Below are 27,464 nucleotides of genomic sequence, written 5' to 3'. Positions count from 1 at the left end.
TCTCCCGAGTTTTAATGCAGGGATACAAAAGCCAGACCTGAAGAAGTCACCTGGTGCTGTCACCTGATTCAGTGCTTACAGAGACAACAGAAAGAGACCCTGCAAATTCAGACACCCAAGAGCTACTCTGGGTATACAATGCAAACTCTTCACACCACATCATTTGTAAGAGGGAGAGGAAAACCAGAAGGAATGGCTAAAACACACATCACAGGCTTGCTTCCCACAGCAAACTTAGAGCATGCAAGAAGATTCTTGTCTAAAAGCTGCAGGAACACCTCTTTGGTTTCTTGCTCTGACCTCCATGAATGCATGGAACAGCCACTGCATGTAGTACAGAATGCTACTGAAAGGCAGTGACCACACAGTGCCAAAGCTGCATCTTCTCCAGGAAAAGCTACTGAGCCAACCAACAAAATAATGGAAGCAGTATCTTGTTATCCCACAGCTGGAAAATAAAAGAAGTTGCAGTGTGGGGAGAATGAGGCTTTCCCCTGGGGGACTGAATACACACTTTTAATTACCAAACGAGAGGGATAATGAGGCTGATAAAACTTGGCAGTTACCTCAGCACTTAGGTAGCTTCAGAGGGCAAACAGAGGCCTGGAGAGGGGTTAAACTAAAGGAACCCTACAGCAAGGGCATGACTAGGAGAGAGGGGCAATGTGCACTTTTTCTCTGTCCATGTACTTTCCCCAGTTATCTTGAGGCTCCCAGACTGAACTTCATAGAATCACAGAACAGTTTGGGTTGGAAGGGACCATAAAGATCATCTGCTTCCAACCTGGCTGTCTGTAGCTGCTGCTCGTGCACAACAGGTGAGGTTTGTTGGCACAACTGGTTGACACCCCAGCTGATAGTGACCTGGTCATAAGCCTGGGGGATCATCTGCCCCTTCATCAGTGTGCCACGTCAGCATGGGCACCTCCATTCCCAGGGATCAAAACTGGGCACTTTACAGTAAGAGGGAAAAGTCAAGAGAAGCAGCACATATGCTGCTTATTCAAACCTACCCAAAAGGAGGGATTGATTAAAAAACCAAAAGATCCAAACCAGGATGAACCAGAAGAACAGGAGAGGGGACCTCTAAACCACCACTAGCTGTTTGTGGTGTCCGATTCTGAACGTGCCCCGGGAAAGGGAACAGGTTGCAGGAGACAAGGAATTCCATCAAGGAACACAAGAAAGCCCTCTTCCCCCTCCAGCAGAAGTCATGGAAACCCAGTAGCAGGAACACTGGCTGGCCCTTCAGCGCTCTCCATCTTCCTTCAGTGAAGCCAAACCAAGGGCAGCTGGGCTCCCCTGGGGCAGTACCCGGCAGGGCGGCACTCGGCTTTAGCAAGACCTGCAAGCCCAACCCCCCGGGACAAAAATGGAGGCAGGAGGCATTCTTTTTGTTGTTAAATATTTAAGAACAGTGAACAAGCAGCTAGCTGTGGTGCCCCAGGCTGTGCCCCAGGCAGAGCCCTGGGCAGCCTGCTCTGCAGATACCTACCAGATTGTTGCGGTTTGGTCCTGGCCTCTCCCCATCTAAGCGTGTTGGCATTTTCAAGCCACCATATTTCTTCCAGTACGTCCAACAGGAGGCACAGAGGCGACACTGCATGTTAGGGGGACCCCAAGAATACCACTGGTAAGACTGTGTGGCTAGAGATAACAAAGGTGGAAATTATATATGTCCTTAACCAGGATCAGTTTTCAGAGCTTATCTCTTTAGAATCATCACAACAGCAAACGAGCACAAAAGCAAACCCACACACAGCCAGCACAGAGCTCAGGCAGGCCTTCAGAAAGCCAAGAGCAGCTTCACTGCCAGCTCTGCCCAACCTACTTAGGGCTTCAGCATCATTAATTACACACACCAATCCCTTTTAAGACTGGGAGGACTTCCTGCTGATGGAACTGGAAGTTCCCATTTTGCAGGACTGGCAGACAACAATTTCTGCAGAGGATGGGAGAGGGAAGATTGTCCTCAGAACCCCTTGTACACTCACTTTATGGCTAAGGAATGTATACAGTCTGCTCTGTCCCACATTCCAGCATCTCCAAAGGCTCCCCATAAACCAGCACACTCATTAGAGCTCAGCAGATCAATACCAGAGAGCAGAGCAGATACAGCATCATCAGGCAATCTGAAATCTACCTGTCAAACCCACACCCTGCTGATTCAAGTCTTTGCTCAACAGCCACCTGACATTACAGAGGGCATGTAGTAACTCCCCCTTCAGTGCTTCTTAATTCCATTCACAAATGTAACCTCAAATGGAGTAGCTCCAGCCCCACCTTGGCTCAAATGCCACTGTGTAAAATTCTGTGCCCCCACCCTTCTCTACCACCTCCCCCCCAGACAGCTTCCACCCAGCTGTTTGCACACAGCGCTCTCCCTCCCCATGCCAAGGGCAGGCTGGTGTGGCACTTACTGTAACAGCTCTCACAGGCCCGGCCTGCTCCCGCGTTCTGTGCCTGGACTCCAGTACCATTTACCACTCCTGGTTTGACATTATTTACATTGATCTGGTTGGGGTTTGGCTTGTTGCTTAAAACACAAAGCAAAGAGGAAGACAAACGTTAATTAAGGCATGCCATTTCAAAAGCACAACCCAAAATGTTTTGAGGAGTTGGATTTCATTCCCTGAGTGGCTTGCAGAACAGGCTGTACTTGCCAGCAGTCTGACCCCCAGGGATACACTGGCTCTGGAGAATATTGAAATCACAACAGCAGTACCAGGATTACTGTAGTGACACTCAGATGCCATTTTCAAGCATCCAAGCTCATTTGAAAACAATAAACCAGAAGGCCAGGTAGGTGTGTGTCCAGCTCTGGGCCCTCAATTCAAGAAAGATGTTGAGATGCTTGAACATGTCCAGAGAAGGGCAAGGAGGCTGGGGAGGGGTCTGGAGCACAGCCCTGTGAGGAGAGGCTGAGGGAGCTGGGGTTGCTTAGCCTGGAGAAGAGGAGGCTCAGGGGAGACCTTCTTGCTCTCTCCAACTCCCTGCAGGGAGGTTGTAGCCAGGTGGGGGTTGGTCTCTTCTCCCAGGCAAGCAGCACCAGAACAAGAGGACACAGTCTCAAGCTGTGCCAGGGGAGGTTTAGGCTTGATCTTAGCAAGAAGTTCTTCCCAGACAGAGAGATTGCCCTTTGGGATGTGCTGCCCAGGGAGGGGCTGGGGTCAGCATCCCTGGAGGTGTTTAAGAGCAGCCTGGGTGAGGCACTCAGTGCCATGGGCTGGTTGATTGGTTAGGGTTGGCTGATTGATTGGCCTTGGTGATCTTGGAGGTCTCTTCCGACCTGTTTGATCCTGTATCTTACTATCCCTGACATTCTTAGCTAGGTGAGGAAATAAAATCTCACCTACAGATCTCCATCCTCAACACAATCTTCCATTCCAGCCCCCAGAAAGAAAGCTGGGGGATGGAGCAGGAAGCTAGGCAGAGGAAGGGCAACCCCTGCCTTACTCAGGCAGTCACAAATATCCCCTCGCTCTCTACTGCAAAGGTTTGCATTGTGGAGCCACAATTCACATCAGCACACCCAAAACACTGCATCAGGCTTTGGGCATAGCACACACACACACACACACAGATCTTCTTGATTAGGAGCCTTCTGACAAGTCTTCAACTATGGTCTGCTGTGAATGACCTACGAGGACCACACACAGAGTGCATAAGGAGGTAAGAAGTATTTGCCCAGTCCCAGAAAAGCTTTGGCTGGGAGTCTGAAGGTAGTCCTTGGTGCAGGGCTCAGAGCCTTTCTGCAGAAGGGAAAGCTTAGGAGACTAATCAGCACAGAAGTACTGCAAACAGTTTGTTCCTTCAGCACACTGAGCAGCCCATACACAACTGAAAAGAAGCAGAGAGGAGGAAAAAGAGGCATTGGGATTAGCAAGCCATGGATTTCTCCTTTTGCTTACTAAACCAGCTCTTGCTAGGATTAAAAGCATTCTGGGGTGCTTATCAGAACAGCACCAAGTTCTGACAGCCCCAGATGGCAGGAGATCTGCAGAGACATTTAACAAAGGGAAAGTTGAAAGAAAGTACATTCGTGCTACCCAGCACATTTGCTCTGGGATGTCACTATAGTAACCTGCTGCAAAAGAACTTTTGCCAATGATTCACTAGCAAACTCCATGTGCAAACATTACCAAGATGCTGTAAAACAAACAGCCCTCACAGATGCCCACTGTTACAGGCAGTGTTGCTCAACAGACAGAGCAAAACACTGAAGTAGAGAAAGCGAAGCCTCGCTCCAGGTCTCACGGCTCAGCATCAGACACGGTGCCTCCCTTCTGCACTCTGGTGTAGCCTCTGCAAGGGGCATGAGGGAGGGAAGCACACAACAAGGGTTTGGTCTGCTGGAACAGCATGCTGGAGAGCCCTGATGTGTCTGGTTGGAAACAGCTGAGAAGGCAACAGTGTGCAGCAGCAGCCACATCCAGAGTAAGACCTTGTGCAGAAAGGGGAGCGATGGTCTGACTGCTGTCCTCTCTACACCCTTCTCAAACTTCAAACACAAGCGAGAGGGATGCACAGCTGAGAGCTGAGCACAGAACTGTCACACTGCAGCTGTGGCAAGAACTTCACTCCAGGAATTTGGAAGGGTACAACAAGGAGCAAGAGAAACTGTGCTGGGCCAGAGCTAAGGCCAAGCTTCACAGGGGCAGTAACAATAAATTTCAGGCAGCTAATGTCTTTATCACATGAGGAGCAAAAAGCTCTTAATTGTTGATGATATGTTAATTAAACTTGTTTGATATCACCAAAGCCTGCTACAGCTATTAACAAGAGAATGAGATGAATAACTGGATGAATCATTAGGCAATTAATGACACTGAAGTGAAAGATGCAAATAAGGTAATAAGAATGCTGATGGGGCAGTAAATCACCATCTCCAGTTCTTACATCAAGAACGGAAACCTCTGAAGTGAGTTTCAGTTGCACTGGAGCAGTCAGTGGTGCCAGAAGAGGGATCAGGAAGGGCAGGGGTTTGGGCTGTATTCTGCAGGCCAGTTTCAGTTGAAAAACTGCAGAAAGGCAGCAGGGACCTCAGCCCCACCCCCAAACCCACAACCAAGCATCCCCAGGTCCTGAGCCCCACAGCACAGAATCCCTTCCCTACACCAGCAGCATCTGACCCACAGCACAGGGAGAAAGTGTCAGTCCTTAGCAATACCTGCAGAGCCGACACCACCAACACACACCTCCTGGTGTCCAGGAGGCCACGGTGCTATGGCTGCAACACAACAGGCAAGAAAGCAAGCCTCAGAAAGAGGAAGCAGTTAAAAACCTTTGGGAAGGCACATCCATGCCACTGACCTCTGACACTGTAATGCAAGGGGCAGGGAGCTCCCAACACAACTCTCCAGGCTGCTGCAAAGAGCAGGTCTAATGACTGCTAAGCAATGCTGCTAGAAACTGAGCAGCTCTGCCCAGGCAAACCTGCAGGCTCCCAATTTTAACCAGTGCAGCTAGTGAAAAACCAGAGCAGCACTACATCTTGAAGCTTGCCATGTGGCAATGGACTTCTGCACCATCAAAGAGAGAAGGGGAAAACAGTCCTGCTGCTGAAGCAGAGGCCAGCCAAGAGACAGGTAGAGGGATTCTCTTCAGCTGAAGCAGTCCCCCTGGCAGGCATCCAGAGCTCTGACCCATCCCTCTGGTTCTCCTGTTAGCTTAAAGAAAGAGGCAGGGGAGGGAGAAGTATTTCCCTACCTCCCAAGTGTTGGCAGGGCAGCATTTGCAGCTTCAGGAGTGCTTTCAGGTTCTCAGATGAAACACTGCCAGCAGAAGGTATTGGTTTACAGTTACAGATGGACAGTTTCAAATGTGCATTTTGCATCAATACATTTTGGAGACTGGGGATGGTGTGGAGCACTTCCTTCTTACCTCACTGCTCTCACCCCTTCTGATATCCCTGAGGTCAAAGCCACACAAAATTCTATGTCTCAGCTTTGGGGATTTGCAGATGTCCTAATCCCCCAAAGCAGCAGATACACTCCCAGAGCATCACAGAAACCCTCAAGTAACCAGCCTGGATCATCATGTATGTGACTAAAATCAGAGTGTGACTTCCACAACAGCCCCAGGGACACCACACCTGCAATCCTCTGTCCAGTTCTGGGCTCCCCAGGTCAAGAGAGACAGAGACCTGCTGGGGAGAGTCCAAGGCAGAGCCAGCAGGATGCTTAGGGGACTTGAGCATCTCCCCTGGGAAGAGAGGCTGAGAGCCCTGGGGCTGTTGAGTCTGGAGAAGAGAAGGCTGAGAGGGATCTGATCAATGCCTATCAATAGCTGAGGGCTGGGGGCCAGGGGAGGGGCCAAGCTCTCTTGGGTGGTGCACAGCAATAAGACAAGAAACGAAGGGTTCAAGCTTGAACTGAGAAGGTTTCAGCTCAGCATGAGGAGAAACTTCTTTGGTGTGAGGGTGCCAGAGCCCTGGAGCAGGCTGCCCAGGGGGGCTGTGGAGTCTCCTTCTGGGGAGCCTTTCCAACCCCCCCTGGATGCATTCCTGTGCAGCCTGCCCTGGGTGATGCTGCTGTGGCAGGGGTTGGCCTGGGGGAGCTCTGGAGCTCCCTTCCAGCCTCTCCTGTTCTGTGATTCTGAAGAGTATCTTTCGGATACACACTGGGAGGAAGAGACTGAGGCTACATCTGCAAGAAGAAACATCTCCAAACTGCACATTCATGCTGGTGGCTGGCAGGATGAATCTCTCTGTGCATTCAGGCTTCTGCTGCTCATTTAACATCACTCCCACTGACAAAGAGACTGCTACAGAAAGCAACTAGAGGATATTTGTCAGTATTTCCTGAGTGCAGAATTCAGCTGATTTTAGACTTTCCAACATGGAGTTCATTAGTGCTTTTCAACCTGATGCATTCCAAAGCATGCAAACATTTTCAGTCACATTAGCCACAGGTATCTGTCCCAGCCCCAGGGCTGCTCTTGGAAGAAGCATAGAAATGTTTGTCCAGTATCTAGACAGAAACATTTGTCCAGTATCTGTGATGTTGATTGAGGACCTGATAACCTCACCTCAATGATCTGTATGTCTCCATGCTTCAATTACCCAGAATGTGAATTTAGGACACAGTCTCAAATTCAAAGCCTCAACTCTACAGCTTCCTGTAGAGCTGTTCTTTTGCACTGTTCAATATGCATGTGACAGGAGAAACAACCCTTGAAGATCACTTCCATTTGTTCCTTATTATTTTCCTCCCCTCTCCCTGGATGTTCCTCTTAGCAACAAACAAGAAAGCCATCAGCAGAAGACAGCCAGAGACAGGGGATAAATAAATATGTATCTCTCTATAAAACTGCTTGAGCCTGACATCCTCCTGGGTGTCTCTCTGCAAACAATTTTGCACCAGCTATTGCTGGAACTGGCTGGTGTGCTCCTGTGCAGGTCTTCTGACAGCCTGCATGAAGCCATTTATTTTGCAGGTGACAAGTGGATTATTATGGTTGAAGCTTCAAAACAGGAATGGGCTCAGTACCACAGCAAGGACAAATCAGTAACACTGAGAGTTAGATCCCTACACCAGCTATTACTCTTACAAGCCAAGAATATCATCTTCCTATAGGCCCCAAGATGACAGAGATGCAATATGTTCCTCTGTGCCAGACCCTGGGCTGAAACTTGGGGAGAAAGAACACTGAAACCTCAGAAACCCTTACTTGTTGCCACCTTTAGAGGTACTAATAGCAGGAGAAGCATTCATGTGGGATTAAATAAGCCAGGTACACAATTGCTGCTGTTCCTGACACACCTAAAGGGATAGGGAAGGAGGAGGCAATGCTGACACCCTTTTTACCAGGTAACCAAGATGGAAGCTCAGGCACAGCACTCAGGAACAAGAAGCAGGACTGCAACTCCAAGGCAGAGGTAAAAATAGCAACCACATGGGCAGGGAAAGAAGTCCTCTTCCTGGAGCAGAGAGGTAAGCTGCTGATTTGATTATACTCTGCAGATAGCAACAAGAATTATCTTGCCAAGTTACAGTGTGGAGGGATAAGATACCACTGCAGCCAGCCTTAGCCAATGAATGCCATCCCCCTGCAAACACAAAGCCCTCCCTACATGCATTCTGACCCCAGAGCAGCAGCAAGAGAAGCAGGCTTGCTCAGCTGCAGTAGCCTTTTGCATCTGCAGTCTAAATTCCATTGGCTTCTGCTTTACAAGCTTATCACACTGTGAATCCATGTTTAATTTGTGTCCAGCAGCCCCCTGCAGAGCAATGCCACCCACAGAAGGCAAAGCTGGGGAAAAACTGCAGGCCAGGAAATCTGTTTGGCTTCACTCTGAATGCTGCACCCCATTTTTAGTACATTCTCCGCAGACACTGACAGATTTCAAAGGCTTTCACAAGAAATAAGGGACTGTCTTGCAAGCTGATTAGGTACAATGCTGCCTTGCCTTAAGTAACAGAGCATATGGTAGGACTCTGTAAGGGCTTGAAAGGAGATCATGTAAAGGAGCACAGGAGATAGTGGGAATAGTACACGTGGGAATGGATCTGGGAGTGAAAGCTGCTATGAGAAGGGACAGGGGAGGTTTAAAATGCCCTCCTGTAACAAGTGTTGACTGGGATATGCACAGGGAATGCAACAAACATGTTCCTAAGAGTTTGTGAAATAAAGCCTATCTGACATGCATCACTTTAGTAGCCCCCCACAGAAAAGCACCCTGGAAAGCACCCATGCATCAGTGCTCAACTGCAGAAACTAAACCAGATGTGTTCTTGGGCTCCCCTTTTGCTCACAACTGTGCTAACCTGGCAGCAAGTCCCCAGCTCTCACAGCTGGTATAAAGCTAAAAGCTGGAAGACAAGTCATGGTGACTTCAGTGTGGGAACATTACAGAGGATGAAGGAAACCAGCCCCAAGGGGTAGAGGCAATACCTTGTGTTCCACAAGTGGAAGGTCAGCATGGGGAAACAGCTTTGCCTTTCACTCACAAGCAGCAGTATAAGCATCCTGGGAGGACTGCTGCTTTGTTCTAGCCAGTTTTGAACAACTAAAGCTATTGTGGTTTCCTTCCCAGGGCTCCTGGTGGCTGGCAGCAGGATGGCTGGTTCAGCACTAACCCAGCTAGAACACACAGGAACTCAAGCCTGTTCGGGGCCCAGGAGAAGGTCTGTCATGGTGGTAACCTAATGTAACAGTTCTCTGACATGTTTGCTCAAGCATGTCTCTCTTGCTGTGTAACTAAAGCAAAGACACACCACTGGCAGGCCCTGGGCAGTGCCCCAGCAGCCCCTCTGCAAAGGAAGAGGAAGGCCCAGGAGCAGAAGAGGATACTCACTAGTTGGGTATGTACACCTGCTTCAGCTTGCTCTCTGCTTCCGCTGCTTTCAATCGTTTCTTGGAAAAGGAGAGGAAAAACACAGAGTTAGAATAAACCAAGAACTTCACCCAGGAGTCAAGCAATAGTCCTGCAAAAAACACAGCAGTTATTAGCAAGTAGCCAAACCTTCCTGCTGCTGAGCAGCTACCACAAAATCCCTCTCCGACAGGAAAACTTCCACCGAAAACAACTGCAGGCATCGAACGACTGCACACAGCTCCCCGAGGGCAGAGAGGTGACAGCCTGCTGGTTCTGAGGACAAACTCTTCATTCCCCTGCTCTGCAGTGCAGGTTCATGCATTGGACATCCCACAGTTCCTTCTTCTCTCTGCAGAGGATGATCTGACATAGCAGTCTGTGCTTGTTCTCTACCACAGTGTTCACCAGTTGGACACTAAGAGGCAGAGCAGTGCACCTCTCCAGCACATCTCCTCAAAAGCTCAACCAAGCCAAAGAGCTTGAACAAAGACTTCTGTTCTGTTGCCAATGCTCACATTTGAAGAGGGAGTGACACAGGACACGCTATCTCCAAGCAAGGAGGGTCAAGAGCTCAACTCAAAACTGGCACAGAATTACCCAGCAGGTTTTGTTTATGGCATCTCGTCACCTCTGACCAAGCAGCAGCCACAGGCAACCTGTACACATCTGCACTTGCCAAAGGTGAGAGGCTCCAGGCACACAGACACCATGCATCTATCCCTCCTGGAGACAAATAGGAAACAAATCTGAGGCACCTGTGCAGATGTCAGGGGACAGGTGGCAAAGAACTGCAAAAGGAGTAGAAAGGGAGAAGTTACCCAGAGCAAACAGCCAGCCCCTACCAAAAGCCACCATGGCCAGGAGATACTAAGGAACATAAGAGCTGTGTTTAAAGAAGACCACACAAAAGTAGGCTTTCAGAGCATGGGGAGACATGCTGAGAAGCATACATCAGTTGTCCCTCCACGTGGCCCTGCTTAAGTAACACCATCCAGTAACCTCTGCCCACATTTCTGGGTGTTAGGAGGATTAGAGGACCCTTCCCATGGGATGTAAGGAGTACATTCTCCATGAATAGCACTGCTCCTTGTTTTGGTCTAGCTACAGCTGTGAGCTTACTGACAGCAAACAAGAACACAGCAGAGACAGGCAATTACTAACTAGCCAAGAGCTGCTTTTAAAGGGTGTGGAGGTTTTGAGTTGTAAAGTGTTAAGAGAGACATTCTGAGGTTCAAGTTTTCTCTTTATTCCATAAGCTAAATTATCTGAGGGTGAACCTCTGGAGGCCTCTAGCCCAACCTCCTGCTCAGAGCCAGGCCCATGCTCTTCTTCATCACCCATGCCAGTAAGAGCATACAGCCATGACATCGATTCCCAGAGAGCAGCAGCATGGTGAAACTCCAGACAAATAGATGAGCTTAATCTTTTCTGTGCAGAAGCCTCAGGGCACAGACTATGGGCAGAAAAAGGAAAGGCAAAGCTGAAGCCAGTGTCTTCATAGAAACAGGATGCACCAGGAAAGGCGGTAAGAAGGAGAAGTGGGGCTCTGGACAAACAAAAGTCCTTGTCAAAAGGACATGATGGGCACATGTAGAAACCACAAACCAAACATCCTCCATGGGCACAAAGCTTGCTTTGGTATCAGGGACAGGCTTAAGCAAAGGGGTTCCCTTTGACAGGCTCAGAGCTCCTCATCAAAGCTCTCTGGAATCCTAAGGAATTCTCCTCCTTGCTTTTCCTGTAAATAGAAGTCAATCTGTCTTAGAAATCAAAGAATGAAGTTGTCAGACAAAAGAACAAGGACTGAGGAAAAGGAACCTCTGAAAGTCATCCTGAGACACTGAGTAGACCTTCAGAGAGCTGCATCCAAGAGCTGAACTCACTCTGCTGCTGCAGGTTAAGTTTCCCAGACTGCTTCTGCTAAATCTCATCTAGGAAAAGGACAGTACCTGGAAACTGTCCTCAAGAAAACCCAACTGAAGACTTTGAGGAGTCAACAACAGACTACCCACAGGGTAAAGTCAATTGCCCTGAGGACACGGTTTGTTTAGGGTAGTAAGCAGCACCACAGATTCTGTCTGTGATGGTGTGAACTCCAAGCTAACAACTGCTGAGAGTTACCTGGACCTAGCAATATCCTCCTCTCCCAAAGCTGCCTGGGAATCAGTGCTGAGCTGTGCACCTTTATTACCAAGCAGGGACATGGAAGGTATCACACTGTACTGGGTGAGAAGGTTTTGCACTAAGTACCTGTGACTGCAGGCAACCAACAGACCAGATACAAGGAGTGTCCTGTTCTCTGACAGTGACTAATACCAGAAGGCACCAGAGAGGAGCCTGAAATGCACTTGTGCACAATTTCAGAGTAACCCCTTCCCAGAGAAAGTGCTTTCCCAGCTCCTTTGCCACTTATTAATTGATTTGTGCCTGAAGCTTCTTTAGCCTATCAATTCTTAATGTTGTCTGCTGTGGTTATCAGTGTCCTCAGGCACAAACACCCACCCTGAACACTTACAGCTTCTCCTGGCAGTTTGGCCTGAACAAAATCCTTTGTCTTTGGGTTACTTACATGGGCACATCTTAAGTATCTATCATCCTCTTATTTATTTCATCCTATTTCCCCATCTATAAAAGGCAGATACCAACAACTTGTCTATCCCACAGGGACCAAGGGGTTAAAACACTAAGCACTGCCCATTCCAGCTGCTGCAAGCATCTGTCCCTCATGCATCCCCTCCCTAGATCTAACATCTTTCCTTCTACCCACTGAGCCTGCAAGAGTTTTAGTGTGTGCCACAGCAAAAAGTCAACGTGTGTGGTCATTTTCTGAAGAGTGAACCTTTGTGACAGGGAACAACCACAGACACCAAACACGGGGAGTACGATGGAAGGGGCTACAGGGGAAGAGCTGAGCTGGTAGACAGCACAGGGACACCTCAAACATCCTCAGCTATTCAGCCTGTGTTAGCTGATGACACAGGAGATAAATTACCCTTTCTGGATTAAGAGGAGAACTTCCACACTGTTTGTTCTTTTCCAAAGCTCTGAAGTGCTGCTGGGAGGTGGAGGAGAGCAGGCCAGGAAAGGTAATTAGTCCATGATCTGTTTGGAACAAGCGTTTCCAGCTGCTTGTGCTCCAGCAACACATCTCAGCACACATCTGTGGTACCCATGGCCCCTTGCCACGTGGCTGCCAAAGCTGCCACAGCTCCATGTTCCTGCAAGCTCACCAGGAGGTGGTTGGGGGTGCAAGGTCCTGCATATGCAGACAAACACTGCTGTGATGCTGTTCCTGCTGTGCCAGCACACAGTACTTCCTGAAGGCCAGCACACCAAGCTGTCACTCTCAGCTCTTGGCTAGGTACACAGAAGGCTTGCTTCCCTTCAGGAAGATGTTTTCTATCCACATCAAGGTTTTCCCAGAGCTCACTTTAGCTCTCTGCCTGATGCAGTCAAATATTAGGGCACTTCCACTTTCTCCAGTATCTTGACACTGACTTTCTGCCTCCCTCCTACCTCTAATGGCACTTCCACATCACACACAGAACAGTAGAAATCCAGCATATTTGATCTTCCTCTTTCAAGTCCCATGCTCCTCAGATGTGAATAAGAATGCAGGAATTAAAGCCCTCCCTTCTCAGAGGAGCCTGTGACTAATTCAAACAGTCACCTGCCACTGCCAGGTCCCAAGCTCCTCTCAACTGCATCTCAACATTTGGAAAGTGTTCTGTGTTAAAGCCTTCAGAACTCCCCCTCACAGTGTGCAAAGGGTAGGAGCACTTAAAAGTACTTAACAACAATACTGGCACTCACAGCTCCACCTTTACTGAGCATGAAAAGGTAGGGCACAGCCAACCACCACTGCAACTCTAAGTCTGCAAACCACTGGAGGAAGCCAACGACCAGCAGTTCCTCAGGGGATGCCATTTCAAGCCTAAACCAGAAATAGATGCTCTTATGAGTTGACACAGGAGATCTGCCTCAAGGAAAGGACACATTCAAAGGAGGATACTGCACTTGGATTGCACCTCCCTCATTTTCTTCAGGACAACTCCAAAAGGATGTCTTTGACAGGACAGCTCTTGGGATCACTTTGGACAGACACAGAGCAGCCTACATCAGAGCACAAGCTCTGTGTTGACACTGCAGTAGAGTTACTCCTCCTCACAGCTGTGCTCTTGGAGGGTCAGTCCTCCTCTTGACACGAGTGAGTCCCTAGCTATGTTGGTAACCTTCCAAAGCATGTTATGGCTGAAGCCAAAGAGAGATCACTGGGTAAGAGATCCGAATGCATGCTCCAAAATGAATCAGTGAGCACGTAGCTCAGTCACACCAGCCTCCTCTTAAGACCAGGAAGTGCCCTATGAAGCTTTCCAACCCTAAGTACACCAACCATAAGTGTATCTCATTGTTCAGTTCTGAGACAGGATCTTCTGTTTAAGTCACCTCAACATTTACCTTCCTTGTTCCCAAGAAACAGAGAGGTTCTGCTTCAGGATTAGAGCACTGCCTTCTGGCTCCAAGAAAATCTCCAAGGAAATACAGAAAGATGGAACAGAGTTCCCAACTAAGTGGTCCTCATCAAAGCAGGCAACTCACAGGTGACAGAACTTCACTGCTATGCTGTGCAATTCACAGCACTGGTTCAAATGGACATTTTTATGCTCACTCAGCCAAAGACTCTTCAAGAATGAGAAAGTTCTCAGTATCTTCTTAAAGCCAGTAACACATGGCCTGAGAGCAGAATGTAAATCATCCTCTCAGGAGGGGGCCAAACTGAACAACTTAGAATGCACACTCTTTATGTTCCCACTTTGCACACTTTCAGTATCACAAAGATGCTGTCAGCCCCAGCACCATTTTGTGATACCAGACTAAGGGCAAGCATCTACAGACAAAACACTGCAAAGAAGCAGCCAGGAATGTGCTTCACCAAGGACTCTGCACTCATCAAGGAAATTACAAATGTATTGCACCATTATTTCAACTCCACCTTCCTATGCTCTTTGTGGTTATATATAGATAGCTCTCCCAAGCTTTTCATAAATCTTTAACAGCATTATTTGCTTGCACAAACTGGGAATTCCAGATGAGGTCTTCAGCTCAGTTCAGACTTAATTGATGTGCTGTCTCTGGACTGCAATTTCTACCTGCTCAGCTTGCATTCACACTGTCTCCTAAGCACAGAGCCTCTAATTGGAAGTTTTCCCCAAGTCCCACTTCCAGGTATGCTGCTGGGCAGCACATGTAAGGTACAGTACAACCAGGATGGAAAACTCACTGCCCAGGCATACAGCAAAGCAGTACATAAACTGCAGCTTGGTTGGGCTCTTCACTGCTGCAAGGACAAGCAAAGTCCTTTAGGCAACCATTGCCACTGCAATCATTGAGCTCTGTTATCCACAAAGACAAGAAGTGGAGAAAGCAAAGGGATTTAACCAGCTCCTAATCAAGGCATGGTTTCTCCAGCTGTTTCACGGTCCCAGCACACAGGCCTGGAAGCAAACACCTGGAACATGTCTCCTACAGTACCTGAGAGTGACCACCGGAGAAAGTGCTCCCTGTTCCTTATTCCCACCACCACAATGCTTACACAGCTCAGGATGGGCACACACTGAGCCTCACTGCTGCATTGTATCAGGGACTTCCTGAGCAGCACAAAGAGGTTTTCTGGTTCCACCTTTGCCAAGAATTCCTTACTACTGTTTGCTGTTCTGACTGCACCCAGGTGACATTTTCATGCAACAGCCTAAAACTCTAACTGTCACTGACTGCTGAAGTGATACCTACCTTATTGCTGGACTGATTACATCACTGAAAGAAGTGAGGTGAGATGAAAGATGCTGGGAAGATGATAAATGGATTCCTCCCAGTGCAGACATTGAGTGTAGCACAGTCTGAGTGCACCTGGCTATCATGTCCTGAACAGCTGTAGCCAGACAGTACAGCAGAACTGCCCCCAGCAGAACTGCCCCCAGCAGCCATACACACAGTTCAGTGGGCAAGGCAAGATTGTGAACTCATTTCTCCAGCACCCTTCTTACCCCACCACCTCCCACTTTCCTACCACCCATTTCCTCAGCTGAAGGAAGTTTCAATGACAGACTGCACTTGGGCAAGCACTGGGTGAGGATGCAATTGGTGCTTTTAGAAGCAATACAGAGTTGATGCAAAACAAAAATAAAGGGGTTCTCATTTGTCATAAAGACTCTACAGATTCCTCTGTGATGTAGACAGTGTTCTGACCAGAAAGAGAATGGTAAGAATCACACTAAACACCCAAATGCAAATACATGGTGCCCAAAGACAGCACATGCCAAACACCAGTCAATGCCTCAGGCACCTTGTCTCCACCTCAGGCTAAATTTCCAATGAAGCAAGTTAAGGCAGGACATTTTCATACCTCCCCTTGTTTGACTGCTTAAATAGCTGCCTCAACACAATGCTGATAGTTATCAAGACAAAACCATTTTCTCTTTCTCCCTTTTAATTAATTTTCCCATGAAATACTGGAAGCAGTTTTGAGCAACTGATATTCTGCAGCATTCTGCATGCTGCTTGCATTGTGCTTGCTTTGTTTAGGGACCAAGCAGCCTTCATATTTAAAGGAGCAGAGATAAAAATGATCACAACAAACAGTGGTGAAAGTTGCTGCTCAAGTGGAAGGAGGCTGGGAATTTGAGGCAGGAATGCTTCCCAGGCAAACCCTTTCCTTCCTGGGGGAACCTGCACGCACCTGCAATCAGAGCCATGGGCAGGCAGAGATGGAGAGTTAGCATGGGTGGGTGCCTGTTGTACAGCAGCTGCTCACCTTCCTCCATAAAAAGTCAACACTGAATTCAATGCTGACCCTGAATTCGATGGGCAGAACTTAACTGCATTCCCTCCCCCCAGCTGCTGGATTCCAGCCCAGAGATCTGAAAGCTCCGAAGCAGCAGCAAGCACAAAAAGAAAGCACAAATGCCAACACCACGTTTGTGTCTCTTGAAAGCTGGTAAGTTCAGTGAGAAGAGATTGCTTGGTGCTTCAGATCATTACAGAGCCTAGCCCTAGCCCTACTGGAAGGGCTGAAGCCCAAGAGGCAGAACACAGAAACAACCATTGGTCTGAGGGGCAAGAAAAGCATTGGCTGCTAGGACACAACAGACCTTACCTGCTGAACGTATCTGTCTGTAGTTTTCCACATGTAGTAATACTCTATTATGCTTGTTAAGGACTTCCAGGGGAGCTGGGGAGATAAAGGAAAAGCAGCAGTCATTGCAGGGAGCTGGCACACAGCCTCACTGAAATCCACAGCATTCCTGACAGACCTTCCACAGCAGAGTCTCCCAACTGCTAACCCTCACACAAAGGAGAGACCTTCAGTGGCTGAAGCTCCTGTGGGTGCCAGATGCACATCAGACCCCCAGGAAATTAAATACCCTTTCAAAAATAGTGCTTCCCATGCAGAAGTGGAGCAGGTAAATCTCTGTGCCACATCAGCTCCACAGTGAACCATTCAGGACAGGCAATGTGGAAGGACCCCCACTGGCTCAGCCTCTTTGCTTGAGCGGCAGAGACTCAAGGACAAGCCACAAGCACAGCAGCACAGCTCTGAGCTGTTTGGCTTCTATGGACGTGGCCCACAAAAGAAGTAATAACTACTAACAGAATTGTGCCCTGCCAGCTCTGTTCTCTGTGTGAGAAGCCCGAGGATTTCAGCAGGAGCACAGAGCTGTGCTGTTTGCAAGTCCCTCTGTCTAAGAGATCAGAGCACGGGACAAGCAGCACTGCAAACACTTGTTTTGCTCCAGCACGCTCGGTGCAGTGAGGCTTGCCTCTCTTCACAGTGCTCCACTCAATCTGCAGGCTGAGCACCTAGGCTGGAGCTCTGGCCAAACTACAGGATACTTGGCTGGGATGGCCAAGATTCCTTTTTGATCTTTCAAAGGGCCCTTTCTGAAATGACATTATTGAAGTGACTCCAAGTTTGTGTCTGGGAAGGCCCAGCACTTCTCCTTCAAACACCAATGAACCTACAGCAGCTAGGCTGTCACACTTTCCTGAGTCCTCCCTCAGCTGTAGTGGAGCAGATGATTTGAAATTAACATCTTTAAAGGAAAAACTATCACCTGTGAGGTGAAGTTTGAGTGTACAACAGGCTGTCATCAATACACCCTTCCCCACTTTACAGCAAGACATGCTCCAGTTGACAGCCCTCTTCCTCACCACGGAGAGCAAGCACAGAGTTCAGACAAGCTGTGGCCCAGCTCTGTCACTGAGCAGAACTGGGGACCATGTGGGCCCTCGTTTTAGATACTTACAAAATCTTGCTGAATGTCAGTGAAATCTTTTCCATATTTCTCTAGTGCTTCCTCAAAGAGGTTTGCCTCTGAAGCAGACCACTCCTCCATCTCATCCCTGCACAGGACTGGCCCACCTTGTGGCACGAGGGCAGAGATTGCCTTGGAAATGTCATAGACATTTTTGTGCAAAGTGTCCATAGCATGGAACTACATGGTTGTAAGAGAGAAAGACACAGGTAAGGACAAGCATCTAGGGAGGAAAAAGGCTCAAGAGTGCAACAGCAACAACAACTCTATGCCGAGAGTGCAGGTGCAGTACTCTGGATCTAACACAGTCAGGAAAAACTTGTTCCCAGCTCAGCCTGACCGTATCTGCCAGTGCTCAAGTTCAGTGTTCCCCAGCAGTGGGGTCTGTGGAACATGAGCCCTTGCACATCAGCAATTCCTACTTAGCTACTCAACAACTCCATCATGGGTAAGAAAATGCACAGGACGGAGACCCTCTTACTCCAGCACCGAGGGGCTGTTAGATGGCACATTAAGACAGGGGTCCAAGGGTGTGTTTTGTAACAAATTCAGTCATGCACTTTGTCAAACAATGCACCAAAAATGCATATCAAATGTTTAAGAGCAGCAACACATGCATGCAGTCACCTCAAGGGCCAGAAATGCCCACAAAGAGTCAAGTCACACATACCAGCTGAGTGGGAAAAAGGAACTACTCCCAGGAGCAATTACTCCTCAGAAAGCTGCACTACAACTGTCTGCAATTTGTGATTTACAAGAAGTGAGAACATGTTGTGGGGGAGGAATTGGTGCTAGTAAATGAAAGCTTGGCTTTATTTCCTGATCTCTGCCGTTTCAATCAGGATGCTATTTGCCTTTCATCAGGCCAGCTCTGTGCACGTGCATAATTAATCTACCCCAGAATGTGTTTTATATATGATTGCACATTATTCCAGTTATGAGGTGAGGCTTTGAGAACAGCTCCCTGGAGACTTCATACATTTTACACACATTTTCATTAAACTTCCTCTAACAGAGAAGTTAACTTTTCCCTCTCCTCTCCTCTCTGGAATCGCTCAGGATTGTACAGCGTTACCACCACCGCTGCTTGGGTACTCTCAAATGGAGCTCAGCAAAATGGGAACAGGAGCAACTGAAATTTGTCATCTGACCACAAGCCTTCCCCACCCCGAGATCATCTTGCCTGTGACAGGCTGGTGTTGGGGAAGTGATGAGGAGAGGGCATTTTGGCAATGCAACAGTGCAGATAGGCAGCTCCACCATTTGCATGCTTCTCAAGACAGCTACCGAGCCCAGGCAAGAGATGGGCTATGAAGAATGTCATCAAAACATTGCAATAGAACCAAACACATCAGAAATCATCACCTGGAATTATCCATGCTGGGTCACAGGAGGCACAAGGCCAGGAAAAGTTACTGGATATGTACATAAAAGTTCCTTTACAGAGGCAGGATCTGCTCCACAGCAGGCCACCATTACAATCCATCTGCCCCTCTCTCCTTGCCAGCTGTTATTGCTGAGGTGAATAGTTTGCATCTCTCAAACACTTAAGGTCCTCTTCAAAATCTTACCAGTGTGATGTCCCTAGAGGCTGCTGCAGCACTCATGTGCAAACTTGGCTGCCTGACAGAGCTACTGCAATCCAGCGCTCGGGCAAACGTACCAACAGACCTGAAAGAAACCAAGCTGTGGGTTAACCTTGCATGCAAAACAAGCACCAACACAAACAGCCAACCAGCTCTTCCTGAGGGCAGCAGACTCCCTTTCTCAGTAACAGGATTCCAGGGTTTGGCAGCAGTTCTGAGCCAAAGACTGTCCCCTTCAGATGTGGTTTGTTGTTATGAATGCCTTGTTCACGTGACCAAAGGGGCTCAGGTGTAGGAGGGGAAACAGGGAAAGAACCACTCAAGGATCACACACAAGGAGTTTCTACTTTGTCTCAAGAGTTGAGCTTTAACAGAAACTGAGCACAAGTAAACTTTATGAATGTCAAAAGTCTCTTCCACAATAACAAGAGCAGTGCTCCAGAGTCAGACAGGTGCCAACCCCAGAGAGAGATGCAATAATGCAAGCTTTGTTTCCTGGCAGTTTCAGTGCACCTGAAAACAGCCTTCAGTTTATAATGCTGTGTAACACACATTTCATACAGCCCAGAGGAGGACACACCAATTCTTCACTACTCTGCAATGCCAGGCACTCCTGCATCTGAGCCCACAATCCCCGTGCTCCTCATTTTCTTCCTAAAGAAATCAGTCAGGCAAATCTCGAACAGGAACATCAGTTCCAGCAGTGCCTACTCCCCTCGCTGCCTGCTACAGCACCTGGGTGAAACATTTGTGCTCCTGCACAGCACACTGAAACTGAACTCCTCTGAGCAACTACCCCAACGAAAAAGGATGGCTTGTTTTTCCTCTCCTCTGCTCAGATCACTTCCCCAAACTAGCTGAGCATGTAGAGGAACAAACCAGTGCCAAGCAGTGCAGGAGGAGAAAAGGTAAATGCTTAAGCAGTAGTTGTCATTAAATATCTACTTTGGCCAAAATCCAAACCACCCTCCCTCACCCAAGCACCTCTGGCAAGTCATACTTAGTACCTGGGAGGCTGGGGAGAGGGCTGTCTCCAGCCCAGCTTCACAGCTCCCCCATCCCCAGCTCAACAGATGCTGCCGTGTGTGCACGGTGTCTAACGAGGAGCTGGATCAATCTGCTGATTCTGGACAGCAGCAATTTGACATCAGTCCTCTCAGTAACTCTCCTTACAGCACCCACCTTCACCCAGCTGTCCTGGCAAACCAGCAGGCAGCAGTGATAGCCAGAGAGAAACACTCAAGCCAGCTCTGCCACCAAGAGCTTACACAAGCTGGAAATGCCTCTCTCAAAGCGCCCCTGTGGTCCACATGCAAACCCCACCTGCTGGGGCACTTCTACCCTCCTGCTTCCCTGTCCTTCTGACACCAACATCAGACCACCGTGTGGCTGAGTGCTGAAAATTAACCCAGAACACAAAGTTTGCATCTTATCAGTGTGTCCTGTGCCTCACTTGATTAGAAGCAACTGTGAAACCCCAGCCTTATCAAGAAGGGAACCTTGAGAAGCAGGAATATCCTCAGCTGGAGACATCCCAGCTCTCCCTTCACTCCATTTCTTTGTCCCACATCTCTGGTGGAGATGATCCTCCCCCCATTTTCATCCATTTCCCTATGTCCATCTGCTCAGGCAGAAATAATCTGTTGGACATGAATCACTCAGTTCAGCCAGTTTGGCTTGACTGTTGGCACAGGTCAGGAGAAGCAGCCATAGCTTGGGGGAGCAGCACAGTGAAACCTCCAAGCACCTAAACCTGACGGTGATTCTTTAGTGTAGCCAGCACACCATGAACTTCATGAGCTTAGAGAAGTCCCTATGGCAGAAAGCTCATGCTTAACCCAAGGCAAAACCAGAACATGGGATCCTGCACTCTGGGCTTTTCTTCAGTCTGCACTGAGCATCTGCTGGTTCAAACAACCCAGTGTCACCCTTGGCTCTGTTACTGGCCTCACACACACGACCCAAGCAGCCAGGCAAAGGCTTTCAGGTGCTGCAATTCAGATTACCCATAGTAAAAACAAACAACTTTGGCCCAAATTCCTAATAATGGCAAGTTTTATCTTCACAGGACATGGAGAAAATGTTCAGCCAGAACTGGAGGGCTGTGTCCAGGCAGATTCTTACACACTGCCTCTCTGGGGAACACCTCATGTACTTACCCCACAGTGGGCACAGCAATGCCACACTCAGGAAAGTTGAGGAGGGAATTCAAAGCATGGTAACTCAAGAGGGGAAAAAAAATGAACTGAACCAAAAGGCTGACAGAACCAGGGCCCAACTCAACAGAGTATCTGAAATACAGGCTTCACTCTGTTTTCCCATAGCTAGAGGCCTTGGCTGAAGCAGGCAGCCCTGTAAGTCAGGGTCCATGTCCATCAGACTCCATAGCTCACACTTCCTGCTCCTGTCCAGCTTCTCATCCATCACACCCCCAAATCCTTTTCCACAGGGCTGCTTTCCAAGACCTCCTTCTCCAGTCTGTATTGATGGCGAGGACTGACCTTGCACTTGCTCTTGTTGAGCTAGAAACAGTGCTAGAAACTGCTCTGAAAGACAGAATTTGAAGAGCACTACCTGTTTTTTTTCCCCATCAAAATTATTCAGTCACCAGTGGCTATGAGTTTAGGCTTCTGTTCATGCAAATGTGCACCAATGACAAAGGACAAAAGCATTTTGCATTGGGCTTAAATGAGAGCACACATTTCACCCTCTGCACAGACTTGCAGGGTTTAACTCCACTGTGTCTACCTATTGCAATCTAGGCATTAGAAAGCATCCATGCTCCATCAAAAACACTTTCCCAGGCTTCTTAGCAAAACACTCATCACAGAATGGTTTGGGTTGGAAGGGACCTTAAAGATCATCTAGTTGCATCCTTGCTCTTTGCAGCTGCTGCTCCTTGCAGAGACCCTCGTGTAGAGTAGGTGAGCTTTGCTGGCACAACTTGTTGACACCCAGCTGAGAGTGACCCTAATGGATGTTAAAAATGTCACAGGACTTGGCAATGGAGAAATGGACAGAGCCATGAGCTGTCAAGGATTTAGTTCACTAAGCCTCTGTATACTGCCTGAAGTCTCTGGAAAACCTCACCAAGGACAGGATAGTTTTTACATGCCACTTGCCTTTCTCTCAGGCAAGAGATTAACTAAGCTGTGAATTGGCTGCCCCTGCAGCTCCCAGGCAGGCCTGCAGAACTTCCAGCGTTTCAGTGCAGCAAGAGAATCAAGCAACCAAAAGCAGCATTCAAACCAGGGAGGGGAAATGAACACAGGAAGTGCTTGGAAGCGTTATGAGCGTTTCCACGCTGAAAGGAGAGGCCCGTGCTCTTACCGTGCCACCACCAGGAACTGGTCTATCTGCTTGTCCACCAGCGGGTTAAAGGCTTCCCAAACTTTCGTCTCAAGCTTTGACTGATCTCTTCCATCATCCTCACCTGGTTGACAAACACAGCAGAGATGCTTGGTGTGGCTGTTTCAAAGCAAAAGTACTGCTCCTAACAGGCCTCTGAGACAAAGCCCTTCACCTCCCTCTGTGACCATTACAGCCTGACAGCCCCAGCGGCACAGCTCATCTGAATCGGGCAAGCAGAATTCCAAGGACTGGTTTCCAAGGGCACACCTTCTGGGAAACAGAGTACATCCCCCTCCCATCCAGACACTCTCTCCTCAGCCCCTCTCCCCTTCTCCTTCGTCTTGCAGCAGTTCCAGGAAAAGAAGGCACACTTCCAGCAGCTCTCAGCAGGCAAAGAGCAGTTGGTTCCCCTGGATCTGCTGCTTTCCAAGGGGAACCATGGCATCTGACTCACTTGCTTTTGTTTTCCTGACTCTACACAAACCAAAACACCTTGGAAAAACACAGGAGATGCTGAGACTTTATTCTTTCTTTCTCCCCCTGAACTCTTTGAAACATCTGGAGATTATCCTTTTCTGAAGCTGCATGTTGGTCCACTGAGGGAGAGAATGCCTTTCCAATGAGTTCATCCTCACTGAAGAGGCTTGCCCAGCTGCTGAACAAACACCACTTTCCTGGACAAATTAAACAGGATTCCTGAACATTTGTTTGCCTGTTCTAACATAAGGCTGGCAGCATCAGCAAAGCTCCTAAGCAAAGACAGAAGCAGCTCTTCGGTCTCTTCTCTGCCCAGTCTGCAGGCTGGGGTCACAACCCCTACTCTCCTGGAAGCATGCTGAGAGACCTTTCCCCATGCATTACATGGCTGTCAGAAAGGTGCAATTAGATGCCAACAGTCTCCATCCCTCCCAGTTTTTCCATCCACTTTTGGAGTAGCACAAAGACAGATCTCAAGTTAGCTAACATTTGGTGACTAATATCAGTTACTGCTACTGCTCCCTTTTCCTTGGGCCAAGGTGGTTCTACCACTCCATGATGCAGTGGGGGCAGGCCGAGGTCTTACAGCACACTCAGGCCAGCAAATTCTTCCTCCTGCCTGTTGTGCAGGTGAGAAGCCTAGGCTGGCAGCCAACACTTGGGATGGGGAGAGGGCTCTGAGGAACAGGCACCAGAAATAATGGGCAAATTGATGAGGGGAGACAGCATTTAACTGGCAGCAATTTGGGAAGGGTTCATACAGGGAAGTGGGGCTTGATTAGAAACACAAAAGGCTTTACAGAGGCAATGAAAATTTGTGTTTCCCATGGAAATTCTGAAATCTCTTAATAAAAAGCATGCAGGCTCTGAGAGAGCCAATTAATTCAATTTGCTTCAACTACTTTTATGATTTGGACAAATGCCCACTTCAAGCCTGGCTTGAGACAGAACTAATTGCCTTCAGTGGGCAACAGCTCAGGTCACCAACGAACCAGGCCAGCGTTGGAAGCATGACCTGGCAGGTGAAATTTCTGCCTCCCACACCTCTGCAGGCTGCACACAAAGTGGGGACATTTGACAGGGCCTCTGGACCACTGAAAGAAATGCTGGGAATTACCCTCTTTTAGTAAATCTGTTATATCTGCCTGGTATCTGTTTCCGACTCGAATCTCTCCCTTGTCAGCCAGCAGGGTCTTCTGTTGAGGATCATACACTAGTGAATAGAAGAAGAAATCCTACAAATAAAACAAGAGCAAGAAAAAGTAAACAGCATTAGTAGCTTGTACTTGCAGCACTGCAGACATACCAGCAGCTTTTACCTACATAAAGATTTTAAGATCAGGTGAGCCAACAAGAAGTGAAGCCCCAGTTTAAAACCCCTGCATGAAACGCTGCCACTCTCTTCTATCCTAGGTGCAGCAGCCATTCCTTTAGAAGCCTTTGAAGTGAACAAAGCTCCTCTTGCACAAGTGGGACTCAGAAGGGCCAGGAGATCATTTTTAGTCATACCAGCTGTTTCACAACACCAAATTGCACTTCCCATACACCACAACAGCAGTACTAGTGACTTATCTGCACAGCAGTGCTGCTACAAACAAGAGAGTAGCTTCATACCAATGAAACACTGCACAGAGAATCTCTGTGGTCTCTGTTGGACTTGCTCTGCTCTGCCAACCTCTCTCTGGTGCTGGGAGGCCCAAAGCTGGACACAGCAATCCAGAAGTGGTCTTGCAAGCAATGACCTGAGGGGATGAATCAGTTCCCTCCACCTGCTCAATGAGTTCCTGCTAATACAGACTAGGATGTGCTTGGCTTTTCTTGTCACAGCAATGCACTACTAACCAACTTGTCTACCATCACCTCAGCTTAAATGGCTGCACTGCTCTCTGCCTCACTACTGGAGAGGGGTAGCAGATTGGGCAGCAGCAGCAGCAATCAGCTGCTAACACATTGATTTGTTAGGACTGTTCAACCAGAGGAGGAAAAGACTGAAACTGATGCTGGGCTTCTGTTGCCTGGATGTGCAAGATCAAAGCAGAAGCTGCATCTGAATGAGAATATCCTGCCAAGGCAGAGAAAGGAAACACCCAAGAGGTAGGGACACTGAGGTGCTGCAGTATGCCCAAAGAAGAGCAACTGAACTGGTGAAAGGCCTTGAACACAAGTCTTGTAAGGAGTGGCTGAGGCCACTGGGGATGTTTAGTCTTCAGAAGAGGAGGCCTAGGGGAGATCTCATTGCCCTCCACAACTGTCTCAAGGGAGGCTGAAGCAAGGTGGGGGTTGGTCTCTTCTCAGAGCCAACATGAGGAAGCAGCCTCGAGTTGTGCCAGGGGAGGTTCAGATTGGATACCAGAAAAACTTCTTCACAAAACCTTGTCAAGCATGGGAAAAGGCTGCCCAGGGAAGTGGTGGAGCCACCATCCCTGAAGTACTTAGAAGACACGTGGATGTGGTGCTCAAGAACATGGTTGAGCAGCAGTGGTGGGACTGTGAGCACTAGATCCTTGATGATCTCCACTGTCTCTTCCAACCTCAACAGTCCTATGGTTAAAACTGTACTTAAACCTGAACAGTGTAAGTAATTCATCTTTCCTGCATGGATAAGTACTTAGGTACAGCTATGCAGTGACACACTGGAGACCAGGGATGCTCCAAAGTCAAGCACAGGATAGGGGGCAGGAAGAGAGCTCTGGTATGAGAAGAAAGAACAGACCCATCATCAGCTCTGCCACCACCAGGCAAGGCCAGTGCTTCTGAGCAGAAACACAGGATGTGCAAAGCACCATCGTCCACATCCCAGGTTAAATAATCTGTGGTTAAATACATCTCACTTCATGCTCACCTTCCCTTTCCCTGTATTTGCATGTGTTAACAGCAGGCAACAAAAATTAGGGCAAAATTGGCACCAGTTTCAAGCCCTGTTCAGCCTCACTGAGAGGTGGCAAAGAGCCTCCCAGTCTGTCACACAAGGAAGAATCACTGGGAGCTTCCCCAGTAACATGGCAAAAGCCTCTGTGGGCTAGGGCTGCAAAGAAACACATTAGTTCTGTTGCCCAGCCCTGCACATTACACTTATCAGTCCAAGGCTGATGCCATAGAGGAAAGGCCTCCAGTGTTTTCTTTACATGGATAATGCCTCCAGTGAGAGAACTCAAGGATGTTGAACATGGTAACTCTGTATCTTCCATCCTCATTTTAATAAACCCCAGCATTTTTCCATGAAGAAATCAACATCTATGGGGGGATGGGGAGGGAACAAAAAACCCCAACCTGCAAAGAGCCAAGCAAGCCAGCTAAACCTGCTTGGCTACCCAGGCAAGCTACTGACAAAAAGGTATCACTGGTGCAGCACAGCCCGAGAGGCAAGGCAGGAATCCCTGCCCATCTCCTCCAGCAGAACACAGGCTGCTGCCCCACCATGAAGGCAGGAACTCCACGGGCAAGAACAATCTCAGCTTGTGTAATGGTAACAGGATAAAAGTCATAGCTAACACCTGACAAAACGCTGCTCCATCACCCAGCCAAGGCTGCTGGCAGGGTGCTCTGTGGTTGGGTTTAGGGCTGGGGGTAGGGCTGCTCCCAAAATGAATGACATTTTTGGATAAAACTGATGGTACTTGAGTGCTTGCCTCTTAGTGACTGTCAGCATGAACTTTGCCTACAAAAGAAACCTCATCCTTCTGTGCTCACACTGTCCCTAGTCAAGCAGTTCCAGCGAAAGAAGCAAGAGCTCTTTTCCCTGACCAGAGCCTCTTCAACAGCAAAAAGATGGGAGTTTAGGGGCTGAAGTAAGAACACAGGCTGTAAGCCCCAGAGCTAATGCAGTACCACTACCATCTTCCCCCACAGAAGCATGAAATTCAGCTCATGCAAACTGAGTGGGCTGTCTAAAAGCTTTACTAAATGTCAGGTTAGTGCCAATGCAAACTCTAGTCCGAGGAACAAAGCAGATTCTTGTGTGGTGCTGAAGCAACTCCCAACCACCACAGGAGCAAGAACAGCGTTTCACAAGGGCTTCACAAGAAGAGCAATGTTCACAACCAACCAATATGGCCCTTCAAAACCCTTCATGTCCATTTTACCCATCAGAACTCTGCGTGTTGGTTGCAACAGTGAAGAAAGAGATGTGTTTTCTCTTTCAATATCACACCCCAGAAAATAACCAGCATTAGGAAACATCACAATGACCTGCCCAGAGTAACAATTAAGCCATGACATTCTGAAGTGTCAGACATATGTGCTCAGAGCTTTCCTACCCAAGCCCCTAAGCTGCCTGTAGCTGTATGCCAAGAATCAGAGCCACTTAGAAACTGCATTAGTGGAAAACCAGACCAGGCTCAAAGTGCAAGTCCAGCACAGAAACAGGGCTTAGTTCTTTGCAGCTTGCAAGCTATCCTTTCATTGCATCAGTTTGAGTGA

General features: G+C 48.4%; 1 protein-coding gene across 5 annotated transcripts in view; it reads right to left on the bottom strand.

Annotated features, from left to right (window-relative positions):
* Window positions 1–27,464, bottom strand: part of MTA1 (metastasis associated 1) — an 87,397-nt gene that overhangs the window by 24,304 nt on the left and 35,629 nt on the right. For 4 of the 5 annotated variants that reach the window (XM_068164612.1, XM_068164609.1, XM_068164611.1 and 1 more), the window contains exons 6-13: window positions 24,163–24,280; window positions 22,548–22,650; window positions 19,203–19,302; window positions 17,623–17,811; window positions 16,473–16,547; window positions 9,299–9,357; window positions 2,421–2,536; window positions 1,496–1,647 (exon numbers count right to left, since the gene is read on the bottom strand). In XM_068164612.1, coding sequence (XP_068020713.1) covers window positions 1,496–1,647; window positions 2,421–2,536; window positions 9,299–9,357; window positions 16,473–16,547; window positions 17,623–17,811; window positions 19,203–19,302; window positions 22,548–22,650; window positions 24,163–24,280 — 912 coding nt within the window. The remainder of the gene's footprint in view (window positions 1–1,495; window positions 1,648–2,420; window positions 2,537–9,298; window positions 9,358–16,472; window positions 16,548–17,622; window positions 17,812–19,202; window positions 19,303–22,547; window positions 22,651–24,162; window positions 24,281–27,464) is intronic. The other variant, XR_010990633.1, reaches the window with a different exon arrangement.

Source organism: Melanerpes formicivorus, unplaced genomic scaffold, assembly GCF_026170545.1.
Source record: "Melanerpes formicivorus ecotype bairdi unplaced genomic scaffold, bMelFor1.0.p_v2 SCAF_81, whole genome shotgun sequence".
NCBI lineage: Eukaryota > Metazoa > Chordata > Aves > Piciformes > Picidae > Melanerpes > Melanerpes formicivorus.
This window is presented reverse-complemented; position numbering and strand designations above follow the sequence as displayed.